This window comes from Rhinoraja longicauda, chromosome 2 (assembly GCF_053455715.1).
Source record: "Rhinoraja longicauda isolate Sanriku21f chromosome 2, sRhiLon1.1, whole genome shotgun sequence".
Classification (NCBI taxonomy): domain Eukaryota; kingdom Metazoa; phylum Chordata; class Chondrichthyes; order Rajiformes; family Arhynchobatidae; genus Rhinoraja; species Rhinoraja longicauda.
Window position 1 is genome coordinate 37,894,329 of NC_135954.1, and position 25,717 is coordinate 37,920,045.

General features: G+C 42.2%; 1 protein-coding gene across 2 annotated transcripts; it reads right to left on the reverse strand.

The window, feature by feature from the left end:
* Positions 1-8,298: 8,298 nt before the first annotated feature.
* Positions 8,299-25,432, reverse strand: LOC144603864 (protein lifeguard 1). Of its 2 annotated transcripts, none has more exons than XM_078417644.1 (10): positions 25,316-25,432; positions 24,840-25,181; positions 24,134-24,212; positions 19,733-19,786; positions 19,562-19,652; positions 18,953-18,990; positions 18,745-18,832; positions 18,568-18,657; positions 14,819-14,866; positions 8,299-10,873 (listed from the first exon to the last, which is right to left on the reverse strand). In XM_078417644.1, exons 2-10 carry the CDS (start codon positions 25,117-25,119, stop codon positions 10,724-10,726), a joined length of 918 nt encoding a protein of 305 aa, XP_078273770.1. In that variant the 5' UTR covers positions 25,120-25,181; positions 25,316-25,432; the 3' UTR covers positions 8,299-10,723. The 2 variants fall into 2 exon arrangements, with proteins under 2 accessions (XP_078273770.1, XP_078273762.1); XM_078417636.1 differs by having other exon boundaries at positions 24,840-25,185; positions 25,316-25,395.
* Between the last annotated feature and the right edge of the window lie 285 nt (positions 25,433-25,717).

A 25,717-nucleotide genomic window follows, 5' to 3' on the forward strand; every position in this document is an offset into this window, starting at 1 on the left:
GGAGTCTGACCAACACGTTTGTTGTAGCATCTGTTGCGGATTACTGCAGCAGTCATTACAGCATATGTCCACAATTCTTTCGGTAGGTTACTCTCGAGTAGCATGCACCTTGCCATTTCAAATAGCGTTCTCCAGTTTCTCTCAGCTGTCCCATTTTGATGGGGGGAGTAAGGTGCGGAGGTTTCATGCCTTATGGCATTTCTACTGAGCAATGATTGGAAATCTGCTGCTGTGAACTCTGCCATTATCAGATCTTATGCACTTAATTTTTCCATAGGGGGCCGCGTCCGCTATGAACTTTTCTGTAGCTTTTATAGTGTCACGTTTTGTTTTCAAGAAGTAAACAAACACTTCTCCTGAGTAGTCATCTGTGAAAGTTTGTATGTATTTGTATCCATCTTTTGCTTCTGGCTCTATAGGGCCAGCCAAATCAGTATGCACTAACTCAAGTGCTTCTTTAGCCCTTACATCTGGCTCTCTGTTCCTGCTCTGTGCAAATTTGCCTTTTATACAGACCTCACAGTTGAGTTTGGACTTATCAACTTTACCTTTGATTTTCATGCCCTCTGTTACCCTCTCTAACTGATACATCATCATAGTTACAGTGACCAAGTATCTCGTGCCATGTTTGAATATCATAACACCCGTGACATCCGTCATTAGTTTTATGACTTACAGTGTTTAGATAGTATAGTTTGTCGTACTCCTTAATGTCGAACTTGGTACCGTTCTTGTGGATGAGCTCGTTGCTGCCTTGGCGAAAGTTCACTGAAGCTCCGGTGGTCGTTGCTGCCTTGACAGAGAAGATGTCCTGTGGGAATGATGGGATGTACAACGCCTTTCTCAGCGTCGTCCTCACACGATGGCCCTCGCTGTCTCTCAGGTACACCTCTGCTTCGCCTTTCCTCTGTGCGACACCGCTCGTCCTTGTCCCGTCAGCCAACTCGATGAAGTGTTTGGCGGGCTGGAAAGTCTCATCAAAGTTCTTAAACTTTTCAATGTCTGTGATTATGTGTGACGTTGCGCCCGTGTCGACCATAAGCCCATTACGAGTCTCTTCACTTGCCTGGCAGTCATTTATTTTGAATGCAAATGTGTGGTCGTTGGAGTCGGATGCTTGTTTCACGTTGTCTCGCTTTTTCTTTCTGCAGTTTGCCTCCTTATGAGTGGGGCTCTTGCAAAAACTGCACCACTGTCTCTGTTCTTTACCGCTGCGCTCTCCGCTGCATTCCCACGCTTTGTGTCCCGTCTGACCGCAGTTGTAGCAGGTGAATGTCTTCTCTGAGCCTTTAGTCCTTTCACCCAGCCTCTTGCTTTCATTACGTTGTCGTCACTCATATGGCCGCTAAATCTTTCAGTGCTCTCGTAGCTTCTCAACTTGGTCTTAAACTCACCAAAAGTTGTCTTCTCATCACCCTGTGTTATGTGGATGGCAAATGGCTTAAATGTCTCTGGCAAGCCTTTCAGAATCATGGCAATCAGCAGCCCGTCACTAAGAGTCTCTCCGGCTTTTCTTAGTGCTGTAATCGCCATTTCTGCACGAATAATGTATTCTGTTACACTTTCGTTTATGGCCTTTTTCAGTGACGTCAGCTCGGTGTAGAGGCCGATCACTCGCGGTTTCCCTGTGTCCGCCTAATGGCTCCTCAGTAGCTGCAACGCTTTTCTCCCGTCGTCCGCCACTTCTCTCATAATGAGCGACAAACTTTTGTCGTCTAGCACTTGTATCAGCTCGGCGTAGGCTTTTTCGTTTTTCTCGGCTTCCCCGTCGTCTCCTTCGTCGGTAGCCGGCTCGTTCAGAATTGTTGACTTTAAGCCTTGTAGCCGCAGGTGGCCTAAAAACTTTGTTTCCCATAATTCATAATTCTTTTCATCTCCGTCGAAGCATAATCTGTTCCATAGGCTTCCACCATCCCTCCTGGGCCCATAACCTGTTGGCGTTTGCATCTCAAGGGCAGGATAGTCGGTATTATGCTTTTATTCTTCGGAGGTATAAACACACATGCTCTCATACGTCGGTGTTGCTTAACCGGAAGAGAAGACTTTTATTTTGTTTTCATATGCATTTTATATCTGGTACACCGGTAGTGACGTCAGTATAAGAGCACATCTAAACAGTTTCGGTTTAACATCCAACACCAACATTAAGGAAGTATTTAAACACACCTGTGCAATTACAAACAGCTGTGAAGCCATGTATCCCAAACATTATGGTGCCCTGAAATGGGGGTAGTATGTATAAACATTGCTGTAATTTCTACATGGTGAAACCAAAATGTATAAAAATACCCTTTTAAAAAATCTGACAATGTGTATTTTAACGACATGTGATTTTTTTCTATTACAAATCTCAAATTGTGGAGTACAGAGGCAAATAAATAAATGATGGGTCTTTGTCCCAAACTTATGGAGGGCACTGTATAATTGACTTAATGGTAGGAAACAAGGATGATGGTGGATGTTTTTAGAAGTGGAGGCCTGAAGGAGTTCATTGTTGTTCATCATTTATTTGAACAACTTGCATGAAAGTATACAAGGCATGATTGGTAAGCTTGCAGATGACATTAAAATAGGAAGAAGGTTGTCAAAAATTGAGGTGTAAACTTGATCTACTAAATAAGTGGGCAGGAGAATGGCAAATTGTGTTCAATTCAGATGCGAATGAGGTGTTGTATTTTGGGAAGTCACATTTTAGGACATTCACAGTGAAATGTCATGCCCTGGGGAGAAGAAGGTATTTGGCATGCTGATCTTCATCAGATAGGGCACTGGGTACAGGTGTTGGGGCATTATATTGCAGTTGTGCATTGGTGAGTATTGTGCACAGTTTTGATTACCCTACTATAGGAAATATGTCATTATGCTGGAAAGAATGTGAAGAAGAGTTACAAAAATGCTGTCGGGAATTGAGAGCCTAAGTTATATGGAGAGGTTGGTCAGGATAGGACTTTGTTCCTTGGAGCATAGGAGGAGGTGTAATCTTATAGAGGCATATAAAATCATAAGACATGTAGATAAGGTGAAGCACACAGACCTTTTCCCAGGGAAGTGGAATCAAAAACTAGAAAATAAGAGAGGAAAGATTTATTAGGAATCTCAGGGGCAACCTTTTCACACAAAGGGTGGTGAGTATATGAAATGAGCTGTCAGAGGAAGTAGTTGAGGCAGGTGCAAAAACAGCATATAAGCAAACATTTGAACAGGTACATGGATGGGAAGAGTTTCAAAAGAGATGGGCTTAAAGCGGGTGAATGGGACTAGCTAATCAAGCTAAGATGAGCATCTTGGTCGAGTTGGACCATATATTACTGCTGCATTTCTCTTGTCTCTATAACTTGATGATTTCAATAATATTTTTACGCAATCCTTTACATGTATTATTGTCAGCAGTTTAGTTTATACTGCAACAAAGCAGTATTATTCTTGTTAGTTAACAATTTATATATCAGAACAGAATTACTTGGTAAAATGTTGGTGATACATGTCAATAATAAATGGATAAGGAATTGATAGGTAGGGGGAAACAAATAGAGTACCATTTCTTCAGTCATGATGGAAAATTGTATAGGTGAAGATGTTTTAGCCATTGCTGAACTTTGCGACAATATTATTTTCAAGGTTTTCTTCCCAGCATGACTTCCTTCTGACCAGATGTGCTTGTGCGCAGTTGGAGAAAATGACGCAGTTTAAAACCTTCAACTAAATTATACCTCTGGAAATACCAATCAATGTAATTTCCCATTAATCCACCAAATTAAATTGTAGTAATCTTGTAATGATGAAGAAGCTGTTCTTTTAGTTACCATGGAAACTACCCCTTCAAATAACCTTCAGAGCATCAGTAAGATAAAAGTTGTTTGAAAATATCAAATCCCAGGGAGTGGATGTAATAATCAAGAAAATAATATCACGTTGTGATTATTTCAACTGACTCATTCTTTTCAATGGGCCATATTTAAGGGTGACAAGACACTGAATGCCATCAGCTGTTAGTTAGACTTTTCTTATTTACGTTTTAAAATGTTTGTATGGTGATTGTGAAAGGTGATTGTGAAAGGCTTCATGGAAGGAATCAGAGCATGGTGGTGGATGGGCATATTTCAGACTGGAGACCTGTGACTAGTGGTGTACACATTTTATCTGCTTATACATAGAAACATAGAAAATAGGTGCAGGAGTAGGCCATTCGGCCCTTTGAGCCAGCACCGCCATTCAATATAATCATGGGTGATCATCCAAAACCAGTAGGAAGGTATCACAAAATGCTGGAGTAACTCAGCTGGTCAGGCAGCATCTCAGGAGAGAAGGAATGTATGACGTTTCGGGTCGAGACCCTTCTTCAGAACCAGTATATCGTTCCTGCTTTCTCCCCATATCCCTTGATTCTGTTGGCCCTAAGAGCTATATCTAATTCTCTCTTGAATAGATTATCCATATCCCTTTATACACTGTTCTTCCATGTATCTATCTAAGACCCTCTTAAATGTCACTATCGTATCAGCCTCCCACCATCAGATCTGGCAGCGGGTTCAAGACACCAATCACTCTCTGTGTAAAAAGACTTACCACTCACATCTCCTTTAAAGAAGTGACCCAACCCAAAACGTAGCTTTGCATGTTCTCCTGAGATTCTGCCTGATCCACTGAGTTACTGCAACACTTTGTGCTTTTTTTTGATAAACCAGCATCTGCAGTTCCTTGTGTCTCCATCTCCTTTAAGCTTTTCCCCTCTTACTATGCCATCTAGTCTTTGACATTTCCTCTGGGGAAAAGGGTCTGACTGTCTACCCTATCTACACCTCTCATATTTTTATAAACTTATATTACGTCTCTCCTCAATTTCCAATGTTCTGGAAAAAAAACATTTGTCCAACCTCTGCTAATATTCTCTAATCCAGGCAGCATTATAGTAAACTTGTTATGTACTCTTTCAAACTTCCGTATGCTTCCGGTAATGCGGCGACCAGAATTACACGCAATATTCCAAATGCAGCCTAACCAAAGTCCTGTAGAGCTACGTCATGACTGCCTGACTCTTATATTCAATGCCCTGACCAATGAAGGTGAATACGCAATACGGCTTCTATACCACTAAATCTACGTGTGTTGCCACAATCAGTGATGCACAATTGATCAGTAAAAGTATGAATACACCAGTGTTTTGTTACGACTCTCTTCTGACATCAGGTGCAAACTGAGTTAAAGTTCACCCACTTAAAATTTGATTTCCAACGATTTATAATTGCCATATGACTGTTAGAAGATTTAAGAAGACAATTGGGAAAGCAACTTTTTTTAAATGATTTGGCATGTAAATGTGGCTCCACCATTCCATCAATTAGTGCCTTCAATTTGGCACAGCAGGGTTTTGAATGGGAATTTATTTATTTTTATCTTCTCAAAGCAGAGAAGTGGAAGAGCAGCTGAGAGACTCAATAATGAAGGGGCATCATAGGACAGCGCTGTTTGGTGGTTTCCTTCCTAAATTGCATGAACAGGCAGAGTTATCCTGAATTATCTGAATAACTTCACATGATTTACTGGGGAGTCTGTGTTAGAATGCTTGTGGTATTTCTTGTTGCTCCAGCAACCGTCAAATTGCATGGCCAAAGAGTGCCAAGAACACTGCTGACATGAATATTCATTCTATCAGGCCAGAGGAACAGTAAATAAATCAGTGCAAAAATGTATAAGATGTTGTCATCAGTCTGAAGAAGAGTCCCGACCCAAAACATCACTAATCTATGTTCTCCAGAGATGCTGCCTGATCTTTTGAGTTACTCCAGCAGTTTATGCACTTTTGTATAAGAGGTTGTATTCAGTTTGGCTGTTTTAGTGAGAAACCCAGGCAAGATTTTCCCTGGGAATAAAATACACCAAATGCTGGAATAACTCACCAGGTCAGGCAGCATCTCTGGAGAACATGGGTAGGTGCTGTTTTGACAGATCAGAAACACTCTTCAGGAGTCAGGTGTGGAATTGTCAATGACCACTGTCTGCAGAAAACCTCATGAACAGAAATACAGCGGCTATATTGCAAGATGCAAACCACTGGCTAGCTGCAAAAATAGGATGGCCAGGTTACAGTTTGCCAAGAAGTACTTAAAAGAGCAACCAGAGTTCTGGAAAAAAAGGCCTTGTGGACAGATGAGACGAAGATTAACTTATATCAGAGTGATGGCAAGAGCAAAGTATGGAGGAGAGAAGGAACTGCCCAAGATCCAAAGTATACCACCTCATCTGTGAAACACGGTGGTGGGGGTGTTATGGCCTGGGCATGTATGGCTGTTAAAGGTACTGGCTCACCTCATTGATGATACAACGGCTGATGGTAGTAGCATAATGAATTCTGAAGTGTATAGATACATCCTATCAGCTCAAGTTCGAAGAAATGCCTCAAAACTCATTGGCCGGCAGTTCATTCCACAGCAAGACAATGACCCCAAACATACTGCTCAAGCAACAAAGGAGTTTTTCAAAGCTAAAAAAGGTAAATTCTTGAGTGGCCAAGTCAATCACCCGATCTGGACCCAATTGAGCATGCCTTTTATATAGGGCACTGTAGGTGAGCACAGGGTGCACTGTGCATGGGAATATAATCTAAACTCATTGTCATTAGGGAAGCACAGTGGTAGAGCTGCTACCTCAGGTAGACCCAGGTCCAATCCTGATCTCAGATGCTGTTGGTGTGGAGCTTGCATGTTCTCCCTGTGACCACATGGGTTTCCTCCAGGTGCTCCAGTTGCCGCCCACATCCCAAAGATGTGCAGAATTGTAGATTAATTGGCTTTTGTGAATTGCCCCTGGTGTGTAGGATGCGAAAATGGGTTCACGTAGAACCGGTGTATCAGTAAATGATGGTTGGCATGGACTCAATGGGCCGAAGGGCTGTTTGCATGCTGCATCTCTAAACTAAACTAAACATTAATTGTGATAAGGGATTCCATGTGTGACTGCAAGTTATAGTGCAACTCTTAAGCACTATGTTAATGTTTGAGTTAGTTTGCATTGCAACTCTCTAATCCAGCACTGCAGGTTAGCCTTAATAGTTTTTCCTGCTATCCCCGTTTACCAGTTTATATCACACGTCAGCTTTTCCTGTACCATTCTCAGTAAGTTTCAATTAATGTTGCACTCTTACGCTGAATACAAATGTACCTGCTCCAAGCCCCTTCGATTAAATTCCTGACAGCAAAGACTTTCTAACTGAGCTGACTTCATTTCTAAATCTCTAGTTGAAAACTCAATTTGTTATCCCACCTTGACTTTTAATCTATTAGTTAAGAAAAAGCTCAGAACTTTGGAAAAAATACTGCAATGACACCAAGCAATATATTGATAAATTAATCATTTATATCTCAAATTGTATAAAAAAATTAGCAATGCTTTTAGAATATCGATAAATAATAATTTATAATGATGATCAAGAGTAGTTAATCTCAAGAATTTATTTTAATAATGTAGGAGGAAAAATCTACTTTTAACATCAAGCACATTTTTATTTGGGAAATATGCACAGCCACTTTCACAAGACATTCACCATTCACTATCATAGGCACTTTCCAAATTTGCAACATTTTACGGCTAATTTGTAATACCATTAATTAGTGAACAGCATAGAACAAACTGTTGGAGTAACTCAGCGGATCAAGCAGCATCTGTGGAGGCAAAGTGATGGTTGATGTTTCAGGTCATGATTCTACTTCAGCAGTCTCCAGTGTCTCCAGTTTCTACGTTTTATATGTTTATTTTTATTTGTTTTGTGGAGAGGTAGCTTTCCAAGTCCACAAGCTATTTTTGTATTTTATACTGCATATTGACATATCAAATCGCTGTGTATTACTGGAGCCACAAGAAACCGCAGAAACTGGAATCTTGAGCAAAAAATAGACTGCTGGAGGAACTCAGCAGGTCAGGCGGAATCTGTGGAAGGAAATGGATATATGGCATTTCGGGTGGGATCCCTTCTTCAGACCAATAGAGTAGGGGGGAGAAAGCTGAAAAAGAAAGTGAGGGATTGGGCATAACCTGAATACATTTTAACTTTTCTCCCCATTCCCATACAGAGCTTTCTGACCTTGGCTTCCTCTTCGGTCAGAATGACACCACATGCAAACTGGAATAACAGCACCTCATACCACTTGGGTAGCTTACAACCCTACGGTGTGCATATTGAATTCTCTAATTTCAAGTTCCATCCCCCTTACTCCCAATGCTCACACATTTCTTCCACCACCCCCTTCACTGTATTCATTCCCCCCCCCTCCCCTCACATTCATCTCCCACCCCTCCCATCTCCAAGTTGCCCAATCCATTATCCCCTTCCACCCATATGGGTAATCAAAAATTACAGCAAGATCTTGATCAGTTGGACAAGTGGGCTGAGGAATAGTTAATGGAGTTTAATACATATAAGTGTAAGGTGTTGCACTTTGGGAAGTCAACCCAGGGCAGGACCTTCACAATGAATGGCAAGGCTCTGGGAAGTGTTATAGAGCAGAGGGATCTAGGAGTGCAGGTACATAGTTCCATGAAAGTGGCATCTGAGGGTGGTCAAGGAGATTTTTAGCACATTGGCCTTCATCAACCGGAGTATTGAGTATTGAAGTTGGGCGATTATGCCATAGTTGTGCAAGACATTAGTGAGGCCACATTTAGAGTATTGTGTTCTGTTTTACTCACCATGTTGTAGGAAAGATGTTGTCAAGCTGGAAAATGTGCAGAGAAGATTTACGAGGATGTTGCCTGGACTCGAGGCCATGAGCTATAGGGAAAAGTTGAGCAGGCTAGGACTTTATCCCTCGGAGTGCAGGAGGATGAGGGAGTTCTAGAGTTGTATAAGACCATGAGGGCATTCGATTTGGTAAATGTCCAGTGTCTTTTACCCAAAGTAGTGGAATCGAGAACCAGAGGACATAGGGTTAAGGTGAGGGGGAAAAGATTTAATAGGAACCTGTGGAACAACGTTTTTTACACAAAGGGTGGTGGATATATGGAACGAGCTACCAGAGGAGGCAGTTAAGGCAGATACTATCACAAAGTTTAAAAGACATTTGGACAGCTACATGGATAGGATAGGTTTAGAAGATATGGGCCAAAGCAGACAGGTGGGACTAGTGTGGATAGAGCATGCTGGTCGGCGGTGACAAGTTGGGCCAAAGGGCCTAATTCCACACCATATGACTCCATGACTCTATTCCCTTCCCTCTGGCTTTAGATTTCACTGCTCTTCTTATCTGAATGTCTTTTGTCTCCTTTTCATCCCTTGTCTTTGTCACTATCTCGATCCATCTGCTAATGAAAGCAACCCCCTCACCTGTATCTACCTATCACTTGGCACCCCACCTCCCCTTTCCAACTTTCTCTCCCCCACTCCATCAGTCTGAAGAAGGGTCTCGACAGAAAACATCATCTATCCATTCCCTCCACAGATGCTGCCTGACCCGCCGAGTTCCTCCAGTATTTTTGTCTTCAGCCAATATTCATAATATTGATCCAATAAGAAACATAATGCCATTTATTTCATATTTCATATTTTCATATTTCAGATACAGCGCGGAAACAGGCCTTTTCGGCCCACCGAGTCCGCGCCGCCCAGCGATCCCCGCACATTAACACTATCCTACACACACTAGGGACAATTTTTACATTTACCCAGTCAATTAACCTACATACCTGTACGTCTTTGGAGTGTGGGAGGAAACCGAAGATCTTGGAGAAAACCCACGCAGGTCACGGGGAGAACGTACAACCTCCTTACAGTACAGCACCCGTAGTCAGGATCGAACCTGAGTCTCCGGCGCTGCATTCGCTGTAAAGCAGCAACTCTACCGTTGCGCCACCGCGCCGCCCTTATTTTCTAAGTTTACAACTTTATTTTCTAAGTTTACATATTTGTTGTTCTGTTACACAAGGATTATTTAGACTTTAGAGATACAGCGCAGGAACAGGCCCTTCAGCTCACCAAGACTGCGCCAAGTAGTGGTCATCCTATATACTAGCACTATCCTACACACTAGGGACAATTAACCTGCAACCATGTACATCTTTGGAGTATGGGAGGAAACCAGAGCACCCCGAGAAAACCCACGCGGTCACAGGGAGAACGTACAAACTCCGTACACAAACCCCCCTTAGTCAGGATTGAACCCGGGTCTCTAGCGCTGTAAGGCAGCAACTGTATTGTTGCACAACATGCTACCCTGACTGGGTCATTTTGTGGAGAGGATGTTTCCACTAGTGGCAGAGTCTAGAACCAGAAGGCAGATCCTCAGAATAAAAGAACATACCTTTAGAAAGGAGATGAGGAAGAAATTCCTTAGTCAGAGGGTGGTGAATCTGTGGAATTTGTTGCCACAGGCAGCTGTGGAGGTCAAGTCATTGGGTATTTTTAAGGCAGAGATTGACAGATACTTGATTGGTAAGAGTGTCGGGTTATGGGGAGAAGGCAGGAGAATGGGGTTGAGAGGAAAAGATTGATCAATCATGAATGAATGGTCTGAAGAAGGGTCTCAACCCGAAACATCACCCATTCCTTCTCTCCAGAGATGCTGCCTGTCCCGCTGAGTTACTCCAGCATTTCGGGTCTAGCTTCAGTTAGGATTGAATGGCACAGTAGACTGGATGGGCCAAATGGCCTACTTCTGCTCCCATGACTAATTAACCTATGAGAATACATTAATAATGAATAGTTACAGCCAACTGCATACTTCATTTTTATTCCTTAACGACTCAGACCAACAAGTTGAAGTATGAACAAGAAGAGATTCACAATGTCGAGGTAAAGGTTCAGAGCAGCAAAAATGTATTCCTCAGGGTTAAGGCTGTATCTGTGCTTTCCTCCCAGCATTAATTGTATGTCAATCACCAGGTACTAAAAAAGAAATACAAAAAGTTTTACATCAGCATTTCAACATGTTGAAAATTATGGATTTAAAAAAAATCATCAGAGGCTCAACTTCACGTAACCCTCTGCAATTTATTAACCCTCCATGCCGTTTCAATTGTTATAAGAGGCAGGTAACCTGAAGGACTTTGCAGCCAAGGAAGTATTTTTGACATAATTAGTAAGAGTGTCAGGGGTTTATTGGGAGAAGGCAGGACGGCGCTGAAGTAGAGATAGTTAAAAAGTTCAAATTCCTAGAAGTCAATATCACCAATAACCTCTGGACCACCCACATTGAAGCAACAACCAAGAAAGTACACCAACCCCTCCACTTCCTTAGAAGGCTTAGGAAGTTCAGCATGTCCCCTCAGCAGTAACTCTCATCAACTTCCACTGATGCACCATAGAAAGCATTTTATCAGGATGCTTCACAGTTTGGTTTGAGAACAGCTCCATACAGGACCGCAGGAAATTGCAGGGAATTGTGGATGCACCCCAGACATCACACAAACCAACCTCCCTTCAATTGACTCTATTATATACTTCACGCTACCTCAGCAAGGCCAGCAGCACAATCGAGGATGAATCACATCTTGCCCATTCCCTCTTCTCCCCTTTCCCATCAGGCAAAAGGTGCAGAAGTGTGAAAACGCACACCTCCAGATTCAGGGACAGTTTCTTCCCAGCTGTTATCAGGCAACAGAATCATCCTACCACAACCAGAGAACAGTATGAACTACTATCTTTCTTATTGGTGACCCTTGGATTATCCTTGATCGGACTTTGCTGGCTTAACCTTTCACTAAACATTATTCCCTTATCGTGTATCTATTCACTGTAATGGCTCAATTGTAATCATGTCTTGTCTTTCTGCTGACTGGATAGCACGCAACAAAAGTTTTTCAATATACCTCGACTCATGTGACAATAAACTAAACTGAACTGAACAGAACTGAACTGAATGGGACTGAGAGGGAACGATAGATCAGCCATGATGAATGTCGGAATAGATATGATGGCCTGAATGGTCTAATTCTACTCCTACAACTTACAAATTTATGAAAATATTGTGAATGAAATTGTAAAATATTGTGAATGAAATTGTAAAGAAAACAGAAAAGGCTGGAAATATTGATTAAATGAAGATGTTGAATCTAAACAGCTGTAATGTGCTTAATTGTGAATATGAGTCTATATTTTTTTGCTTTGGAACACAGTAAAAGGCTAAGGATAGTGGAAGTGGGACAGAAGATTAAATGTATATGTCATTCAAGACTTGAGGTCACACTTGTGGGAATTATTGGGGTCGTAGTGGATACTAATCACTAACCTATCCTCTAATTGGTAGGCTGCTCTGGAAGGTTAGGATCCAAGGAGAGATAGTTGAATGGATAGCAAATTGGCTGCATGGAAGGAAGCAGAGCGTGATGGTGGAAGGTTGCTCGGACTAGAGGCCTGTGACTAGTGGTGTCCCTCAGGGTTCGGTGCTGGGCCCGTTACTGATTGGCATCTACATCAATGATTTGGATGAGAACATACAGGGCAAGATTAGCAAGTTTGCTGATGATACAAAAGTGGGTGGTTTAGCAGATAGTGAAGATGGTTGTGAAAGATTGCAGCAGGATCTGGATCGATTGGCCAGGTGGGCTGAGGAATGGTTGATGGAATTTAATACAGAGAAGTGTGACATGTTGCATTTTGGGACGTCTAGCAAGGGCGGGACCTACACAGTGAATGGTTGGCCTTTGGGGAGTGTTGTGGAGCAGAGGGATCTAGGAGTGCAGGTTCCTTGAAGGTCAAGTCACCTTGACCATAAGGTGGTCAAAAAGGCTTTTGGCATATTGGCCTTCATCATTCAGAGTATTGAGTATAGAAGTTGGGAGGTCATGTTGCAGTCGTATACGACGTTGGTGAGACTACATTTAGAATATTATGTTCAGTTCTGGGCACCATGTTAGAGGAAAGATATTGTCAAGCTTTAAAGGTTTCAGAAAAGATTTATGAGGATGTCGCCAGGACTGTAGGGTGTGAGCTATAGGGAGAGGTTGAGCAGGCTGTGACTCTATTTCTTGGAGCGCAGGAGGATGAGGGGTGATCTTATAAAAGTGTATAAAATCATTAGAGGAATAGATCGGGTAGATGCACAGAGTCTCTTGCCCAGAGTAGGAGAAATGAGGATCAGAGGACATAGTTCAAGGTGAAGGGGAAAAGATTTAATAGGAATCTGAGAGGTAACTTTTTCACACAAAGGGTGGTGGGTGCATGGAACAAGCTGCCAGAAGAGGTAATTGAGGCTGTGACTGTCCCAACGTTTAAGAATCAGTTAGACAGGTACATGGATAAGACAGGTTTGGAGGGATATGGACCAAGCACAGGTAGGTGGGGCTAGTGTAGCTGGGACATGTTGGCCGGTGTGGGGCAAGTTGGGCCAAAGGGCCTGTTTCCACACTGTATCACTCTATGACTCTATAAATTAATCAAGAAAAAGATGAGAAGAGTCAGAGATGTACACATGGAGGTAGAAGTTGGCACCCAAAGTGGTGAACTTCTCTAATTCAAGTTAACAGCAGGAAGCAACAACAAGATGGTCATCGACAAGTGGTGAGAGGGGGAACCTGAGTGGGACTGAAACTGAAACAGTTCCACAGAAAGACAGGCAGAGCTTGGGCTTGTGCAAATAACTACTCAACTTATATGAAGGAAGTGAAAGGGGTAGGGGGCAAATAAGGAGGAGTTATTCAATGAGGGGTCGTTCAAAGAGGTGGAGAGGGTGACGAAAGGGGACAGGGACTTCTCCAATCATAGGAGAAGTAGAGAAACTTCAGGCTATGCCTGGGGGTGATAGTTGAATCAATTCAACAAGTGTGGACAGATCCTGTACAATGAAACTGTACAAAAGCAATAAAATGTGTAAGAACATATTCAGAGAACACCCAGAGAAAATTTATGAGGATGTTGCCGGGACTCGAGGGCCTGAGCCGTAGGGAGAGGTTGAGTAGGCTAGGACTCTATTCCTTGGAGTGCAGGAGGATGAAGGGTGATCTTATAAAGGTGTACAAAATCATGTGAGGAATAGATTGGGTAGACGCACAGAGTCTCTTGCGCAGAGTAGGGGAATTAAGAACCAGTGGATATAGGTTTAAGGTGAGGGGGGAAAGATTTAATAGAAACCTGAAGGGTAACTTTTTCACACAATGAGTGGTGGGTGTATGGATTGAGCTACCGGTGGAGATAGTTGAGGCAGAAACTATAACAACATTTAAAAGATACATGGATAGGAACGTGTTTAGAGGGATATATTCCATACGCGGGCAGTTGGAACTAGTGTAGATGGGGCCACTTGGTCGGCAAGGGCAGCTGGGCCAAAGGGCCTATTTTCGTGCTGCATGACTATGACTAAAAATCATACTGCAAATCACATAAAGATATGTCATGTTCATTTTGCAAATTAAGATAATTTAAGATTATGTTTCTTTAATAAGCAATCCCAAAAGAAAGTAGGAAAAATAAGTCCTCAACCCAAAACTAAAATGTCGCAGATGCCGAAAATCTGCACTGCAGCAAAACATTTTTGGAAATATTTAGGAGGTCACGCAGCAGAGAGAGAAATAGAGCCAACATTTCAGATCAATGACCTTGCATTGAGACTGACTGCAGAGGTGAATTTAGACCAGAAAACCATAAAGAAGCAAATTGGATCTTGGAAAAATACAAAACAGACATCCAGAGGTTTGTAAAAAGATATGGCCTACGGAAAGAAGGTTTAGACCGCCGTGTTCATAATGCCTTGTCTTAGCTACAACATTCTCTTAACAGAATTGGAGATATTTTCCTGGGTGAAGCTGGTCCTTAGCCAGATTTGTATTATACAGTTGCGTGGAAAAACTGCAAAATTCTTGTAAGCTGAAAAGACAAAGATTTAAATATACTTACAACAGAAAATATCAATGTTCCTATTGAGGCATAAACTATTTGGAGCCACTGTAAGGAAAACAAAACGATTAGAATTCATACAATATTTACACCTTTTTTTTTTGCTCGTAGGTTTGCACAGAGGGGAGAGTGGGAGTGCCTTCTAATGGTTAACTTTGCAATTCCAGCCCAGAGCATTGCACCACTGAATGCATAATGGATATCTTTACAGAGAGCAACAGACTCCTCTAATTTTCAATAGATGTAAAAAATCTGTAGGGCTCCAGATACTGAAGATAGACACAAAAAGCTGGAGTAACTCAGCAGGACGGGCAGCATCTCTGGAGAGAAGGAATGGGTGATGTTTCGGGTCGAGACCTTTCTTCAGACTAGTCTAGGGAAAAGGAAATGAGAGATATAGACAATAATGCACAGAGATAGAGAACAAATGAATGAAAGATATGCAAAAAAGTAACGATGATAAAGGAAACAGGCCACAGCTGTTTGCGAGGTGAGAACGAGAACCTGTTGTGACTTGGGTGGGGGCGGGATGGGGAGAGAAGGAATGCAGGGGTTACTTGAAGTTAGAGAAATCAATATTCATACCAATGGGTTGTAAGCTGCCCAAGCGAAATATGAGATGCTGTTCCTCCAATTTGCGATTAGCCTCACTCTGACAATGGAGGAGGCCCAGGTCACAAAGGTTAGGATGGGAATGGGAAGGGGAATTAAAGTGTTTGGAACTGAGAGATTCAGGCGGGCTAAGTGAAGGTGTTCAGCGAAACGATCGCACAGTCTACGTTTTATCACGCCGATGTATAAGAGTCCACATCTTGAACAACGGTTACAGTAGATGAGGTTGAAGGAAGTGCAAGTGAACCTCTGCCTAACCTGAAAGGACTGTCGGGGTCCCTGGACAGAGTCGCGGGACGAGGCATAGAGATAAGTGTTGCATCTCCTGCGGTTGCAGGGGAAGGTACCTTGGGAGGGTGTGGTGTGGGTGGGAAGGGATGAGTTAACCAGGGATATGTGGAGGGAACAGTCTTTGCGGAAGGCGGAAAGAGGTGGAGATGGGAAGATATGAATCGTGGTGGGATCCCGTTCGAGGTGCCAAAAATGTCAGAGAGTTATGTATGTGATGGTTGATGGGGTGAAAGGTAAGGGCTAGGGGGACTCTGTCCCTGTTGCGAATAGATGGAGGGAGAGCAAGGGCGGAGCTGCGAGGTACCGAGGAGACACGAGTGAGGGCCTCATCTCTGATGGGAGATGGGAACCCCCATTCCCTAAAGAATGAGGACATCTCGGATGTCCTGGTGTGGAACACCTCATCTTGGGCGCAGATGCGGCGTAGACAGAGGAATTGGGAGGAAGGAACAGTCTTTGCAGGAAGCAGGGTGGGAAGAAGTGTAGTCGAGATAGTTGTGGGAGTCAGTGGGTTTGTAATAGACGCAGTGAATTATTCGATAATACTCAACATTTTGTGTCTACTTCGGATTAAACCAGTATCTGCAGTTCCTTCCTACACACGTGGGCTCTAGATACCTGTCTGCTCAAGCTCTTGACGTGCTTTTGGTTGGCAGTACCATTGTGTTTGTAAAGTAATTTAGTAAAAATTACTCATTGACCTGCAGATTAGTATCAGGATTATCCATTTTGATAAATGGATGCTCCAGTTTTCTAGTTTCTCTCCTGATTAAACTTTGTGCTGAGATCTACATTATTCTTGATATTTTAAAAGTCTAACTTTTATAAATTTTCAATTGCAGCGGTTATCATAAAATTCCTCTACAATTACGTGGTTGGCAAGCCTCTCAGTAAATTTTTAACATTATTTATCATTATCCTTGCTGATTTTATTCTCTAATTTTTTTATTGTGGCATTTTGGAGATAATTAGCTCCAAAACTCCACGTGTTGCCAAAATATTTGGCCTGGTCATGTGGTGAAGGCCCGAAACAAATGTAGGGCAGACTGGAAAAAGGCAGAGATAAAAACATAATTTGAAGCTGAATAAGGGAAAGTTAATTGTTTTAAAATATTGCAACGGAATTTAAAGTCTAATTGGGCAAGCATAATGAAAAGTCGCTACAATGGTGCGGGGCAAGTATTTATACACAGAGTGGTGGATTCCTGGAACTCACTGCCAGGAGTGGTGGTGGAGGCAGATACAATAGTGGCATTTTGCAGGCTTTTGGGAAGTACATGAATATTGCAGAAAATGAACTGGGGCTTAGCACCCCTCTGTGTGCCTGGGTCCTGGAATTTCTCACTGCCAGGCCCCAAGTGGTCAGGATGGGGGAACACACATCTAGCTCCCTCACCCTGAACATAGGATCCCCCCAGGGCTGCGTCCTTAGCCCCCTGCTGTACTCCCTGTACACACATGACTGTGGGGCCAGGTTCAGCTCAAACTCCATCATCAAGTTTGCTGATGACACTGTGGTGGTGGGCCGGATCTCCAACAACGATGAGAAGGCCTACCGGGAGGAGGTGGCTGATCTGGCACTCTGGTGTCAGGACAATAGCCTCCTCTTGAATGTCACTAAAACAAAGGAGCTGATTGTGGACTTCAATAGGGCTAAACATCCAAGGACGTACACGCCACTGGAGATAAATGGGTCTATTGTGGATAGGGTGACCAGTTTTAAATACTTGGGAGTCCGCATCGCAGAGGATCTGACATGGGCAATGCACATTGCCGCACTGGTGGGTAAGGCTAAGCAGCGCCTTTACCACCTTAAACAACTGAGGAAATTCAGAGTGTCTCTGAGGATCCTTCATTGCTTCTACTCTGGGGCTGTAGAGAGCATCCTGTCCGGCAACATTACAGTCTGGTTTGGGAACAGCTCTGCCCAGGACAGGATGGCCCTGCAGAGAGTAGTGCGTTCGGCAGAACGCACCATGGGAACTACACTCATCCCCCTGCAGGACCTATACATCAGGAGGTGCAGATCCAGAGCAAGCAAGATCATGAGGGACCCCTGCCACCCCAGTAACGGACTGTTCCAGATGCTACGATCAGGGAAACGCCTCCGCTGTCACGCTGTGAAAACGGAGAGGATGAGACGGGAGCTTCTTCCCACAGGCCATCAGGACTGTCAACTTTTATAACCCCAGAGACTAAATTTTTGTCGACATTAATAGTAACTTATTAACTTTATTTATATGCTGTAACTGTAATTCTTTTTGTGCACAACCCGCAGGCATTGCCACTTTCATTTCACTGCACATCGTGTATGTGTATGTGACAAATAAATTTGACTTGACTTGAAGGGATATGGATTACATTCTGATAAGAGGAGATTAATTTAACTTGGCATCATGTTCAGCATGGACATAGTGGGCCGAAGGGCCTGTTCCTGCGCTGTACTGTTCTATGTAGCTGCTGGTCAATCATGATCGGCTGGCGTGATTCCATGAATATGAATATTGGTACGTGATTGGTCCCTGCTGATGGCATAACCAAATAACGTCACCTTAGCATCGACCAAAAGGGAAATGCTATCCTCGATCAAGATGTCTAAATTCCTCTTAGACATAAACAGTAGTCAAGGTAAGCCAAAATGAAACTATATTTCTCTCATCTTTCCACAGGAAATTATCAAATACAAAACTTATGTGTAATTCAAGTATGAATAGACTGCAGCCATTTTATTACGGCTGACAGCTGCCTTCTCAAGAGCAATCGGGTTCAGGCAATAAATGCTGGCCTTGCAGCAGCCCCACATCCATATAAGTAATAAAAACTATAGTTTTAACACATGGACTTACATATGATTGTATTATGGCACATAAAATTCCAAATGATAATAACACCAGTAGTAGCACAAGCAACATTCCACGTCCCTTGGTCAAATCCCACTGGAAAAAAAACAAACACATCCATTCAGATTTCAGCAAAGAGCAACTGAGCCCAACAAAAAACCTGGCAAGGGTTGTAAATTGTACCTTGGATTGCAGAGCAAATATTGTCAGTCCTAATGACACAAACGCAGTAGCACCCACGGCCCACATCACCGCATCAGCACCAAAGGAACTGAAGAGCAGTAGAGACAAAAGTTATAATTTAAATGTTTCAATTGGAATTACCTCCAAGCCTTTATTGAATACAAAAGGTGTTTCAAGCAAATGTGTTTCAAGCAAAATATAGACTTACACTGAAACTGCTCCTAACATCAAACCTTCCAGAATAGTCTGTAGGTGAAAAGGGTAGAAAATGTGGATTTCGCTTGAGGTAAATTTGAAATAAATTTCAGTGGAGGCATTGCTGCCGCCATCCTCATGGACATTGATCCTAGCAAGTAAGTCCCAGGCTATGCAGTTGTGTGAGAGGACAGATGGCAATAAAGAAGAGGACATGACTGCTCTCCCCATGGCTGGAGTTGAAGGCAGATTCAAATACATCACTCAAAATATCTCTCCAGAAATATGAAACAGAATGGTGCCAATAAAGTGGGAAATCGGATACATTTGATAACTACAAATGCTCCTTTTGTAAATCATTCCCCTCAATTCTGCGCCCACTATTACTTGATGGTGCAAACTAGTTTCATCTGCAGTCCACATGAATTTGATCAGACGTCCATAAAAGTGATGAACTCAACCTTGAATTTCCCAAGGAACTGTTTCCAACGATTGGAGTTGGCTGGGCATCTATCTGACTCAAATGCCAAAAAATAGTGTTAACAAATTGAATTAAGAACAGTCTACAGAGAAATGGCAACAACTTAAATATTTTGAGTAACTCTTTGATTTAATAACTTACAAATAATAAAAGAATCACAAAGTTCCATGGAGCTTTCCGTCGTACACCATCACAGCATGATAAGGTAATGATTAAAATGAAGATGGCAGGCCTGGAACAGAAAGAGAGACACCATAAAGATACTGAACATAAGCAGTAGGCAAGTAAATAAGCTTCTTACATGATACTTACATCAAGGCATATGCAAACCAATAACTTTTGGTTACCCACACATTCAGGGCTTCGCTAGAAAATAAAAAAAAGAGCCATAGTAACTGTTTGCTGAGGGGAACAATACTTTGCCATACATTATTTGTGAGAGATTTCTTTGCAAGTACCTGAAAAACTGGGGAGCAGGTGAACAACCAGCCAAAACAAAAACTAGTGCTTTCTAGCGGGGACTTTATCAGAAACAAAGAGTTAATTTTTCTCACACTTGTCATTAATCAATAGAACTGGGATGGCTTTTTGGAAAATTACAGATATTTTGATACAGCATTCCTTCAATCCTTAGTTTAGATTTATATCTTTCTGAATTTTTTTGGTTGCAATTGTCCAATTATTATGTGTCCAATCAATGTAGAAAGGTCTTGTTCTAACATACAGAGAAGGATGCATCTATGACAGAAAATGCATTAATAGAAATGAAGAATCTATTACTATGCCAGTCAAAAGAAAACAAATATAAAGTATACTTAAGGAGAGCTAGATGTAAGTTAGATGCTCTTCACTGGGGAATCTCATCATGATTTCCACAGTTGGACTTCCAGTTCTATGCGGAATGGCTGGCATTACTCAACATAATCCAGGCTATATAATCATAAATATTACACATTGTAATCTAACTTCATCTATTATATTACTGTTTTTAATTTATATACTGGTATCAAACAAAGACGTTTCTACTTATCATTGTTTGTTAACTCTGGCATTATCAATGCTGCCTTGATGGCTTGTCCAAGATAAAGTTCCACATTGTCAAATATGTATTAATTTCATGTGGCAGGGTTGTGTATGGTGAGGAAGGCTGCCAATGTATTCAGCATGATATGGAACAGTTAGAAATATGGGCGGAGAAATGGCCGTTGGAGATTAGTCCAGAAAAGTGTGATGTCACACTTTAGGAGGTCAAATGTGAAATGGAGGTGAAATGGCAACTACCACAGAAGGTAGTTGAGGCCAGTTCATTGGCTATATTTAAGAGGGAGTTAGATGTGGCCCTTTTTGCTAAAGGGATCAGGGGGTATGGAGAGAAGGCAGGTACAGGCTACTGAGCTGGATGATCAGCCATGATCATATTGAATGGTGGTGCAGGCTCGAAGGGCCGAATGGCCTACTCCTGCACCTATTTTCTATGTTTCTATGTTTCTATGACCTGCAGAGGGATTTTGTGGTGTATATCCACAGTGCCCTTAATGATTAGGTGGTACGTAAAGCATACGGTATACTTGTTTACCCTTTGGGAATAGTCTCTCAGATTCTCTGCTGTTACAGTCTAAGATAAATGAACCCATTGGCCTCAGTGGGGATTGTGGTGGTCTGAGGTTGAAAGGTCAAGAGAAGATAAATTGGTTACTGCAAATTGCCTCCAAGGTGGGCAGGTGATAGGAGATTCAGTGGGGTGTCTATGAGGATGCATGAGAGAATCAAATAACAGAGAAGCAGAATAAAGGGGTGGCCTTTAGAGCCAACAGAGACTCGATGGGTCAATTGGCTACCTTCTTAGCCACAAGTAAATATGAGAAAAAGTATGAGACATGATTTTCTTTTGAATGAATGGATACTAAGAAGATAGATCTATATGCCACAGAAGGCTGTGGAGGCCGTCAATGGATATTTTTAAGGCAGAGATAGATAGATTCTTGATTAGTATGGATGTCAGGGGTTATGAAGAGAAGGCAGGAGAATGGGGTTAGGAGGGAGAGATAGATCAGCCATGATTGAATGGCAGAGTAAACTTGATGGCCTAATTCTGCTCCTATCACTTATGACCTTACATGGAATAATAAACAGTACAGCACAGGTAAAGGCTCTTTGTGTGTTCTGACCATGAGTCATAGAGTCATTTAGCATGGAAATGGGCCCTTCAGATCAACTTGCCCATGCCAACCAAGGTGCCCTATCTATATTATTCCCACCTGCCAGTATTTTGGCCATATCCCTCTAAACCATTCCTGTCCAAATGTCTTTTAAGTGTTGTTATAGTACCTGCCCCAACTACCTCCTCTGGCAGCTCGTTCCACATACCCACCACCCTCTGGATGAAACCACACACATTACACCAAAGCGGCCGAACCAAAGTTTATATAGTTGTAACATGACCTCCTGACTCTTCTGCACCCTTACTGATGAAGGTGAGGCTATGTATCCAAAGATGCAAGTGATGTCAAAGGGTCCATGGCCTCAAACAAGGGTCCAAGACCTCTTTTATCTTTTCCAAGTCCGCTAAGTATTTCCAGCATTTTTGTTTCATCCAATATATTGACCACTCAAATTTTAATTTTAATGCAGGTCCCTTTCCAGATAAATCAACAGAGAAGTGGAATCAAGCCTGGGTGTTAATTTTCGGTCTTTATGATTCAAGTTCCTAAGAAGCAGTGGACTTGGGACAGGGCTATATTGTCAGATTAAGATTTGAATTTGATATATTTTCTACACCTGTCTGTGGTGGCTTGATGGCCTTCCGTAATAGACATATCCCCCAACAACTGAGATCTTGCCAGGGATTTGTCAGCAGCAGAGGGTGACAAAATCAGACAGAGATCCACATCTCTTGCAAATGTACATGTGGAAGGCTAATCAGGTTTTGCCAGCCTAATTACCTATGACTTTGTGAATAAGAAGTTGAGAATTATAAGTTGGAATCATCTTTTACTTTGTCACAGGATGTGGTATGGATAACAAGACCAGCACTTTCACCTTGTGGCAGCTCCTGGGGATTAGGCCACTCCCTGGGTCGAGCCTCTCTGCACTGGATGGACAAGTCTGGGATGGCCCCAGGCTACGGGGTTTCCTTGGAGGGGTTTAGGACAGTCCTTTGTCCGTCTCGTAGCGGCGAAGGGAGCAGTCATTATTAAACTGCCTTCTCGATATTCACCTGGCATCTAGCCTTATTTCACATCCAACCCCGCTACAACCTATCCCTAGTTACCCCTAGTGAGTGGCTTCTTGAGTTTCTTAAAAGTTTCCCACAATCCTGCCAGATGGAATATTTTTGGACTTTGACCCAACAGCAATGATAGATATCTGTTGGTTGGGTGTGAATTGAAGGAGATGATATTCCAACCCACCATTTGTGAAGGTGAAAAAAAAAACTACTGGTGAACCTGAGTGGGTCAGGCTGCATCCATGGAGGGAAATGGACCGTTGATGCTTCAGGTCAAGACACTTCATCTAGACTGAAAGAATGGATGGGAGATAGAGATTATAAGGCGAGGAGGTGAGGCATTAGGTGGCAGATGATAGGTGAATCTAAATGAGGAGGGGTTGATTGGTTGATGGAGTCAGATAGGGGAGGGAAGGACAGAGATGGAGACAGAGGCTGGGTCGTGACTGGAGGTAACAAGGGGCTGCAGATGATGGAATCTGATAGGAAAGGAAGGTGGAGTGTGCAGATGGGAACTTGGTGGAGGAGATCTGAGGGGAGGAGTGTGTTGATGAATGAGCAGACGGAGTGAGTGGGAAACAAGCTAGTTGAGAGGGTGGGATGTTTGTGTGAATGAAGGATATGATTGTGAATAAAGACACAAAACGCTGGAGTAACTCAGCAGGACAGGCAGCATCTCTGGAGAGCAGGAATGGGTGATGTTTCGGTTTGAAACCCTTCTTCAAACCGATTGTGAATAATGTTGGTAAAGGGTTTGAGGGAAAGAACTGAAGAAGTCTTGATGACTTGTTGCAATGCATGTCATACATGATACATATTGCAGTTGTAAAGTGCCAGTGGTGGAGAAAAATAATGTCACGAATGTGATAGATAGTGCATTAATTAACTATCTTGCCCTCGATGATGGCGAAACCTCCAATGCGCTCATGATAGATAGTTAAACAGCTTTGGGAAGTCAGGAATAACTGTCATGGTGCCTGCTGATCACTCTGCTGACTACTGAGGATGGCATGGACTGTTTATCAAGATTCTAATGAAATCTTACTCCTGATTCTCGTGTCTTCTCTGCCCTTGGGTCTACTCAACACATTATATTTTGCAGACTCATTCATGATTAACAACTTCTTGTATCCATAGCATTTTTGTGTCTAGCCCAATTAGGCTTCTGATTAATTGTGACCCTTAGTCTATTGACAGGTAGAGGCTCATTGATAGTAATGCTGTTGAATCTTAAGTAGAAGCATGATGAGCCCACATAGATCCTGGAACAAAATTTCTTCAATGTTTTATGGAAAGCTATTTAACTATCGCCATTCATTACAAGCCACTTTCATAATCAGACAGTTTATGAAAAAGAGGCTTATCGGGGTAATCAAAATTGAGGAACACGGTATCAAATTTGGACAACAAATTTCTTCCAGTTTAAAACTGTACAATGCAATATTATGTCTCATGTGAACACCTTTGTAAGTAAGAAAGATACTTACCAATAAAGAAACGTGCAGATTATTGCTATGGTGATTAACAATTGAACCATTAATATGAGAAACACTTTTCTAACAAAAGCTGTGGGAAAAATAAATGATAATATTTATTAGTTTTGTTTGAGGAGTAAAAACGCTTTCAAAATATCCTTGATTTTGTGAGGTGTTTAGAGCCACCCTAGATTCTAACTCCTCTCTCATCAATCCTTCTTCATTCTCCAAACACAAGTTTTTCACTGCACCTCTGAACACGTGACAATAAACTAAACTGAACTATAGCTGACGCATTATCTTCTCCAATAATTTTCCTCAGTTTTCCTTTGGTGATTTTTCCAAATCTAACATAAAAATACCAGTTATCTCCATCAATAGCTTCTGCTCCTGACTCTCTGCTGTTGTCTCTGGAATTTTGTGCTGATGGAATTTTTACATTGGGCATTACCATAAGGAATGTAGGAGTGGGAGAAAATGGGATAACATCAATCTGGTGTGAACAGGTGATTGATGGTTGGCGTGGATTTGGTGGACCGACGAGTCTGTTTCCATACTGCATCTTTAAAACATTGTAAAACGTAATAACTACAAAGTTTGTGATTTTTGGATGATTTTATAGATTCACAATTAAAATATTAACTCGAGATCACACTGCCTCATGATTTTAGCTACACAAGGCATTGCTTCTTCATCAGGATAGAAGAGACTGACTTACCTCTCCTTATGACTGTGTCTGAAAAGTTCTTCGCTGTTTCATTGGCAAATTCATTTTGATACTCTGGAGGTGCATCATCCAGAGATGTGGCAGGAGGCCCTGTGAAGACTTGATATGGTTCATTTGGCAGGTGCCCCTGATGCGAGTTACCCTGGGGTGTGTACCCTGGCGGTGGGTAATCTGGAGGGTGGTCCCAATGAAGTCTGTCCTGAGAATGCTCCAAGTGGGTTCCTGAATTGAGTGGCTGTGCTGGAATATTAGCTGGCGCAGGTTGTTCCATTATGTCCACATATGACTTGTTCCTTTTTCAATAGCTGGTTAATTGTTTCTCGAGAGCGAGGCCTAACTGAATTAAAACATCATTGTATCATAACATTCAAGAAAATACATTCAAAATCTGAGCTGGATTCTCACATTTCACTTTCAATTCAGACAGTTTGTAAAAGAGTTTATTTAATAAGAAATGCACTACTTACTGTAGATCTGTTGTAGAACGGTTGTTCAATATGGAAATGGCAAACTGCTTCTAAATAATGAATGGTGCAAGGTCCATCCAGCGCCTTTTGTTTACAATAGCACTGTGACATTTAAAGTCACACTTCCTGCTATTTTTACATTCTGTTCCCTTGGCTACCTTTGGATCAATAAAACTTTACATGAAGGGTCAATGTAACATTTGATCTGAAGTGACAGAAAAACAATTCCCCTCACTCATTCGTCTATCTGCCCCTTGATACCTCTCTCACCCATACTCTCTTCACTTCTGAAAATTCTCAGCTTTCCTCATAAGGAGTTCCTCAAACACCTACCATTATGAGAACAAAGTGTGAGTTGTGTTCCCTGCCAAGATCTGATGGATTTCCTGGTAGCAAACCACT

Coding starts and splice junctions, on each gene's coding strand:
- LOC144603864 (XM_078417644.1), bottom strand. CDS start 25,119: ATGGAACAACCTGCGCCAGCTAATATTCCAGCACAGCCACTCAATTCA. Junction 24,213..24,839: donor AGACACAGTCATAAGGAGAG/GTAAGTCAGTCT, acceptor TTTTTCCCACAG/CTTTTGTTAGAAAAGTGTTT. Junction 19,653..19,732: donor TGGTTTGCATATGCCTTGAT/GTAAGTATCATG, acceptor TTTCTGTTCCAG/GCCTGCCATCTTCATTTTAA.